Source organism: Ictidomys tridecemlineatus, chromosome 11, assembly GCF_052094955.1.
Source record: "Ictidomys tridecemlineatus isolate mIctTri1 chromosome 11, mIctTri1.hap1, whole genome shotgun sequence".
Taxonomy (NCBI): Eukaryota; Metazoa; Chordata; class Mammalia; order Rodentia; family Sciuridae; genus Ictidomys; species Ictidomys tridecemlineatus.
The window spans coordinates 129,030,428-129,039,219 of record NC_135487.1 but is presented as its reverse complement, the minus strand read 5'-3'; the positions used below and the strand labels follow the sequence as shown (position 1 = coordinate 129,039,219).

The 8,792-nt window shown below is 42.6% G+C and overlaps 1 protein-coding gene across 1 annotated transcript; it reads right to left on the bottom strand.

Moving 5' to 3' along the window:
• Window positions 1-7,629: 7,629 nt before the first annotated feature.
• Window positions 7,630-8,189, bottom strand: LOC101969785 (uncharacterized). Its single transcript, XM_021730563.3, has one exon. It carries the CDS (start codon window positions 8,187-8,189, stop codon window positions 7,971-7,973), a length of 219 nt encoding a protein of 72 aa, XP_021586238.2. The 3' UTR covers window positions 7,630-7,970.
• Between the last annotated feature and the right edge of the window lie 603 nt (window positions 8,190-8,792).

Here is an 8,792-nt window from a genome sequence, read left to right as displayed (position 1 = left end):
TTATGAGTTGTCTACTTGTCCCTTAAATACTGTCAGGTTTTGCTTTATTTATTTTTGAGACTTTGTTTTTAGTTCAATTATTTCTTGAACTCTACAGTAATTTATCAGCAGTTGATAATCACCATTACCCACTAATAGTGTAATTGTTTCCACCACTTCTCCTGTAGCTACAAGTATATGTGGTCCCCTTTGAAGCATTGCAGGTGATGGTTTTCCTGAGTGTTTTGCCACTAGTTCATGTGGCTCACCGTCTTTCCGACCATCAGCATCAGTTTTCTCATTGTTCATCACCAATAGCTAAACTAAATGACAGACAAGGTAGGCATCTGTTTCAACACTTTCCCCTTCAAGATGCCAACTTTTGTTATAGTGTAGATTACTATGGAAAACAGTCCTAGGCATCAGTAGCTTAACACATTAGAAAGTCATTTCTCACCCATATTATAATCCAGTGCAGATTAGCATAGACCCCTATTTTCTAGTCATTCACGGATCCATGTGAGTTCCTTTACACAGCGCCACATTGTGTAGGACATTGTTCTTTGCATTCACTGTGCACACAGACGGAGATCCTGGAAAAGGTCAACCTGCTAAACTAACTTGGCCTACAGGTGACACATACTACTGTCACTCACACTTCCCCGGCCAGAGTTCAGCAATCACTGCCACTTAGACCAAGAAATGTCACCCAGCAGTGCGTCCTGGAAGATGAGGGGAAGGCAGACATGGCCTGTGCCTCACACCCTCTATGTCTGCTAAATTGAGAACCCTTATCCCAGACCCACGAGAAACACTAGCAAGTAGTGTCTACTCATCAAAACCCAAGTTGGTTTATTCTTTCTTTATTTTTGACATACGGTCATTGCAAACTGACCTATGGCATATATTCTGAAAGGTACTGAAGCTGGAGTGGCCATCATAGTATATTATGGGTAGGAGGTGAGTTAGATGTTCCCCGAGTAATTAACACAAGTTGTCACATAATTTTAATTGCGATCACGTCCATAATTGGGAAATGGAAACTGCTAAGTATATAAGTCTTCTATATCAGATCACCACAAACATAGTGACTTACAATGGCACAAGTTTATTGTCCTACAATTCTGGGGTTCAGAAATTGTGTTAATCAGGTCACCCTGACCAAAATACCTGGCAAGAACAATGAAGAAGAGGAAAGGTTTGCTTTGGCTGACAGCTTAGGAGGTCTGGGTCCGTGGTCAGCTGACCTCTCTGCACTGGCCCAAGGTGAGGCAGAATGTCCTGGAGGAAGACTGTGGTAGAGGAAAGACACTCAGTTAATGTCATGGCAGCCAACAAGAGAGAGTGAGAAAGTGTGAGAAGCCAGGGACCAGATATAATCCCCAGGGGCACACCCACAGTGACCTGCTTCCACTAGACATGCCCCACCTGCCTACTACCCAGTCACCCATTTGGATTATTAATCCATCAAATAGATTAATCCAGTGATTAGGTAACGGCTCCCATGATATCGTCTTTTCAACTCTGAACATTCCTGTGTTGCCGACCATGAGCTTTTGGGGGACGTCTCATATTCAAACCATAACAGAAGTTCACCATGAGTCTCACTGGGCTAAAATTAAGGTGGCTACAAGGTTATGTTCCTTCCTGCAGATTTTAGGGGTGAATTCTTCTCCTTGTCTTTTCTAGCTTCTAAAGGCCACCTACATTCCACGGATCTTGGCCCCTTCTTTTATTCTCAAAGCTGGTAGCAGTGGGCTGACTCACTCTCACACTGCACTCTCTTAAGCTCCTCTTCTGCCTCTCTCTTCCACTTTTATGGACCCTGGATATTACACTGAGTACCATGAATTATCTGGAATATCTCCCCACCTAGGCAAACCTACTTATGCATGCAACCTGTTAAGGTCTGAATGTTTATGTCTCCCCCAAATTCATACTAGGTTGGAGTCTAATTGCCAACATGATGGTGTTGAGACGTGACGTCTTTGGGAACTGATTAGAGTATGAAGGTGACACCCCCTGAATGGGATTAATGCCCTCACAAAAGTGGTCTGAGACACCTTATCCCTCCACACTATGAGGACACGGCCATCGGCGAACCAAAAAGGAGACCCTCCCCAGTCTCAATCGGCCTTGATCTTAGACTTCCAGCCTCCAGAACTATATGAATGTCTGATCTTTACAAGAACCCAATCTGTAGTATTTCTATGGCAGCCCAAAATGAAGAAGACACAACCCTAATTCCCCTCTGTCATGTGGAGTACCACATTCGCAGGTTCCCGAGATGAGAACTTGGACACATTTGAGGGGCCATCGTTCTCCCTACTACACTGACAGAGTGGACCAAGGCAAAACCGGAGACCCTAGAAAATTATAGAAAGGGTCTTTAAGAAAGTGAAATTAAGATGACGCCAAAAAGATGAATAAGTGTTATTCAGCTGGACACAGTTGTGAGGAGTAGGCCAAGGAGGGAAGAGAGGGAAGGTGGACTCCAATGGAGCTCACACCCCATCATGTGGAACTGAAGGCCCAGTGTTCCTGGCTGGAGATGAACCAAGGGGAAAGTGGCGGGAGAGTCTGTAGAGACAGAAAGGGGCAACTAATTTACAGCTTTAGAAGCCATATTAAATACCTGGGATATTATCCCAAGAGAAATAGAAACTCTTTAAAACTTGACCTGCATTGAAAAACAACGTGGGTACCTTCAGAAAACTTCCCAGAAGTTGCTGCAGTCTCTCTTTGCTTGGGCTCTGATGAGAAAAAAAATAGCAAGAATAAATAATATGACACATTTCATGTCTTTGGTTATAGGGAAAAGTGAATTAAATGATGATCGATTCTAAATGTCACTAGGCACACATTGTGACTCCTTTGGAGTGTGTACCACTTAACCCATCTCAAGTGATTTTTGTAACTGTGACTCAGCAACTCCAGGCTCATCTTCCGCTTTTCTAATGAGTATCACAGGCTTCCTTTCTTCTCCCCACCCCCACCCAGACATCCAGAATACCTGTTTTCCCCACCCAAGACGGTGACATTCCCATCCCTGACCCAATTTTCAAACGGATCTTCTAAGGACCTGGGTGTTTTGCTCTCCAGCTGTAGGATGCTGCACTCTCCTCTTTTCTTTTGTCAATCAATGCAGTTATTTTAGTTCACTTTACTGAGCTCTGTACTAAATGCAATGACTTAATTACTTAATTAAAATTCATTGAAAATTACTATTAAGATGATTAAACTGTAGAATATTTTCATCACCCCCAAATCTCTCTTTTGCCCTATATAGTCCCTAAAACAAAAAGGGATAATAGAACACCATGTCTCAGAATGCTTCTTTGTGTTCCCCCAAATCTGGCTTAATTCAGGGAGCAATGAGGGCCAGCCTGGGCTAAAATGTCCAGATACCTGTTGTCTGGAAGGACTCTGGCTTTCTCATGTATACCCTGGGAACTAAGGTAAGTCAGTGTTACCTGTGAAAACTTCTTTCTTGCATGCACACTGGACAGCTACCTCTTGGGATACTGGTCATACAAGCAAACTAAGCCAGCTTTAGTATGAGAAAATTGTGTTTATTTGTATTCTTCTAAACATGCATTTTGTAGAAGACTTTTAGCTATTGCTACCAAGTCAGATGTTAAAGATTAAGGGAGAAGTGACTGCAGAAAGAAGTGGCAATTTTAGTGTCATGAGAAATTTTCACTGATTACTGAAAATATGACTTAAGCTATAAACACTTTTCTCATGATAAAATAGGAACATAGAGATGGATTGATGGGGTATCTGGTCTTGTCGGTAAGATATTTGAAAAGACATTTAATAAGACAGACATCCAACTATGTAGGCACAATTGACACTCGGTACAGCTTTTTGGACTCCTAAGCTAAAAATCCACTTAAACAGAAGCCACAAAAGACCACCACGTTATTAATGGAATCTGTATTTTTTAGGAGAAGTTAAAAAGTAGAAGAGCTTCATGCATTCAGAGAGCTAACTCTAGAATAAATGTTTCCTCAGGTCCCCCAAATTTCCCCCCAAAATACCCACCATGACTGTTTTCTCCTCAGTTATATATACCATAAGGTTTTTATCTGACACAGGAATTCGGTGGTGGGAAGGTTAATGAATGCAGAACTTCAGCAATGACAGGCAAAATCGACTAGCGGGGATGGCATTTAAGGTGTAGGTTTTACTCCGTCATCATACCACTCCACAGGGCACACCAATAGGAACCCTTGCTCAGACATTGTTTATCGGGAAAAATTAGTAGATGAACTTTTGTGGTCTCTCACTTTTTAAAAGTACTTAGGACACAAACTATATTAGCACCACAGTCTGCCTTCAGTAGTACACCTAAAATGTTTTCAGGATGAGAGGCATGGGCATTGCATTTAGTTGGAAAAATAATCCTCTTTGCAAATGTGAATCTGTATTATTACTAACACTGTAGGTCAGAGATTAGGTTTTTAATGATATTAACAGTAGTCTGATAAACATTTAGAAGTCTGGCATTGAGAAACAAAAGCTTATACCCAACTAATATTTTAATTAAAAAATAATCAGTTTCTATTAGCTTTTTAAAATTCCTTTACATTTATTTATCCATATAATGTTTATTTATTTCATGCCTTTCATCTCGCTGAAAATTGTGTGCAGGCTCTTTGATTTGGATTAGATGTGTGAAGTACTGCTCTTGCCCAAAACCTCAAATTACTTCCTCAACCTGCAAAGTAGTGGGTTTGTGCTTATTTGGAGATCAGTTTTAAAACTATCTGTACTGCCTTGGATGTCAAAATTTTATGTATAGCATAAAGAAGCTAGCTCTGATTATATTTTCCTAAGAATAACAAAAAGAAGAAAAATTCTTAGAAACAAATGTTAACAGAAATAAAACATTGCTGAGAGCCATAGCTGAGTCTGAATGATGCATGGCATTTTTGCCAGAACCGAGTGGATAATGGTTATGTTAAGCTGTGTATATTAGACCCCTGCTGTCCGCCTCTGGCTGCTACTTTGGAGTTCTCTCAGGGATTCCCGGGGAGTTCCCATTGGTTGGGGAAGTGCCGGAGGAGGATTTCCGGTTGGTGTGTGGTGTGTCCCCAGAGAAGGCCGGGTGTGTGGCGTTCGCGGGAGTTTGAAGAATAAAGGAGTTCTTGTTTTGAATCTACAAGTCTGTGTGGCGGCTCAGTTATTTTGTGCCCAGCCAGACTGTGGCAAAACATGAAATTCTCTGGAGCAGTATGAAGACAGTTCTAAGAGGAAAGTTTATAGCATTGAGTGCCCACATTTTTAAAAATACCAAATAAATAATCTAATGCTATACCTGAAGGCATTAGAAAATGAAGAATTCCAGGATATAATTAATATCAGAGATGAAATTGAGAATAAAAAGTTACAAAGGTTCAATTTAACAAAGATTTGGTTCTTCAAAAAGATAAGATTGGTAACCCTTAGCCAAACTAACTACAAGAAAGAAAGGATTCACATCAATAAAATTAGAGACGAAATAAGAGATATCACCACAAACACTCCTTTTTAAAAGATTTTTAGTTGTAGATGAACACAGTACCTTTTTTTTAATGTGGAGCTGAGGATCAAACCCAGTGCCTCACACGTGCTAGGCAAGCGCTCTACCACTGAGCCACAACCCCAGCCCCATCATTACAGTAATTTCTGAAGTATCATTAGAAACTATTTTGAAGATTTATGCTCCAATAAATTGGAAAATCCAGAAAACATTGACAAATTTCTAGACACATAGGACCTGCTCAAATTGAACCAGAAATATATGGAAAATATATTATATAGACCAATATCAAGATTAAAGTAGCAACTAAAAGCCTTCCAACAAAGGAAATCCCAGGACCAGATGGATTCTCAGCCAAGTTCTACCAGGACTTTGAGAACTCAAACAAGCCTTCCTCAAATTATTTAATAAAATATGGAGGGAGTGACAGGTCAAGACTCAGACCTGTCCTCAAAGAATTGTAATAGACAAGTTTTTGTGATTCAAAAATAAATTTATTCTACCCTGTGAAGTTAAAAACATAACTGATCTTTCTCATTCAATCTCGATTCCCATTTTGGACACTTGGGACCACAAGAAAAGACTCACATTTTTTAACTGCTCCGGTCAATGTAAGGGAGACTCTATTGAGGTCCCAAGGCCATACATGGCTTGGGGAGGAGGCCACCCTTTGGGAAAAGGAGCCAGCGGAAGGGTTTTATTGACCTCTTGGGGCGGAGGTGGCTGTGTGGCCACACTTCTTCTTGTGGCCCTTGACAGTCCTTGGGGGCCCAGGCGGGCGTAACTCTTGCGACAGATCCTCTCACCCAGTTGTACTCTGGGCAGGTTGGCCCAGGGAAGGCGCCATGCTGCCACCTGGCAGGTGAAGCACCAAGTGCAGGGGACTCTGTCTTGATGGCTTGATCTGAGGCGCCGCCATCCTCCCGCATCTGCCTGCAGATACAGATGCAGCTGGTCAGCTGGGGTGTTCTGCTGGTCTTGAATTTGGGCTCTGACATTCTCCGTGGTGTCATTGGGCTCGAGCTCCAGGTGACAGTCTTACCCATGGGGTCTTCACAAGGATCTGCATCTCTGCGTCTGCAGCTGGGGAAGCTCCTTGGAGAGAAAGGGCGGCAGAAGCAGCCACGTTCCCCGTTTCATGAGCTGACTTGACGAGGAGGCCAAACCCTTAGTGCACTGTCTGCATGGTGACAGGAACTTGCAGATCCCAAACAAACCATGGAGACACCAATGTTTTTCAAATGTAGGGCCCGAACACTCTAGAAAGTAATTTCAGAGGTGAACAACAAGGGTAGGAGCCTGAATGCTTTTGTGTTGGTGGAGTAAGAATGTGGCATACATGGCCAAGCCTGGTGGCACGTGCCTGTAATCCAAGGAACTGGGGAGGCGGAGGCAGAGGATTGCAAGTTCAAAGCCATCCTCAGCAACTTAGTGAGGCCCTGCCTCAAAATGAAATAAAAAGGACTGGGGATGTAACTCAGTGGAGAAGTGTCTCTGGATTCAATCCCCAGTACCAGAAGGAGGGGAGGAAGGGAGGGAGTGGGGTGGGGGAGAGAAGGAGAAGGTGGTGGCACACATGAGAGGCTGACAGTTTGATTCCGTGCAATCTGTGTTCTAAAGACTGCTGTAATTTTATGCAGGAAATTCACCAATTCCTAAAAGCTCTTTATCTGCAATAGTATCGCTTAGAAAAATTGAGTTAGAAAATAAACAGTAATAAATCTTTTACATCTTATTTTCTACTTCTGTGGAAGTCACTTTGTTGCTGGAGCAAATATGGTGGTGGTGGTGGTGGTGGTGGTGGTAAAATAAATAGTGATGATTAGCTGCTGCTAATAAACTCCCACTTATTGAGTTCTAACTGGGTGTCAGGCATTGTCCCAACCAAGCGACGTGCACAGATTCAATTTCATGCCAAAGACTAGTTCCTGATACCAACACCCATTTCCCCACTTTACAGTAAAGAGATGGAAATTCTCAGGAGTTAAATAATTTGTCCCTCAAAACAGTCAAGCAGGAATTAAAGGTCATACCATGAATTTGAATATGGAAATCATCTTTTAAAAGAAAGAGAACACTTATCCTGTCGCCAATAATAAAGTTGCTTTATTCAGAAAGTGGAAGAAGAGTTACAGTTGCCCACATGCTAGAAGTTCCTGCCCGGGTGACAGACGGGGAAGACACGCTCTGATGGCACTGAGTGGGAGCACGGCTGCTCCTCCTTCTGCAGGGCTGGATGCTGGCACAGCCGGCCACGGTCGTCTCTCGGTTACTCTTGGGACATATCAGTCTAAGAGGATGCTCCTCACTGTCAGCAGTGATCACAGGCAGACGTAGGCTGAAGGACAGAGAAGAAGGTTCTGTGTGCTTGATGAGCTTTGGAGATGAAGATGAAGACGTTGCTGTGGAATTAGAGCAGCTAACTTTCCTCGTCTCGTCATGGTCTCAGTGAGTCTTGGAGCTGTTACTTGCTCTTGGGTGGGCACTTCTGCTGGCAGGGTGGAGGAGGCTGCACAGGAGGGCATTTCTGCTGATACTGTCTAGGTGGGCATGGCTCCGGACACTTGGGGGGTGGGCATGGCTCAGGGCACTTGGGGGGTGGGCATGGCTCAGAACACTTGGGGGGTGGGCACACTGGGGGAGGCTGGCAGGGCTGCTTGCACTGCTGCTGTTGATAAGACATCGTTCTGGAGTCTCAGAATCTGAAAAAAAAAAATATGACAGTGTTCACAAAAAGAGATTCCTACGGAGAAACAAGGCAATGATTATGTAACATCGGGGACATTATTTTCCTCTCCGCGTGTATGACTTTATGACTTCTCCCTTCTGTTTTAGTAATCTGTTTCAGACTTGGGGAAACCTCCTTTTATCTCATGCAATTTTTACTAAGAAAATATCTGTTTCAAAGAATTAAATAATGTCATTTGCATGAAAATAAAATCTTTAAGAAAGGCAGTCACAAGCAATCCCTATCATTATCTCATATGAAGTCCCAGTAGGCCGGCTAGGATGCAGAGTACAGGGCCGTTCTGGAAGAATTCAAGGGTCTCACATCTGAATAGATCTTTAAAAGGAACACTAAAAAGATACGAAAAAGAGAAAAATTCTGTCCTTTTCTTCAATACAAATCTTTCCTCTCATCTTGCTTTTTTCTCTATGAATATCAAACTGTCTACAAAACAAAAACACATCAATACAGTAAATCATTATGCTCCAGGGGTAAATTTCATTAAATAACATCTGTCCCACAATTATAGTTTGGACCCACCAAACTCACCGTCTCCAG

Excerpts from the sequence above, each read along its gene's own strand:
- LOC101969785 (XM_021730563.3), bottom strand. The coding sequence starts at position 8,189 with ATGTCTTATCAACAGCAGCAGTGCAAGCAGCCCTGCCAGCCTCCCCCA.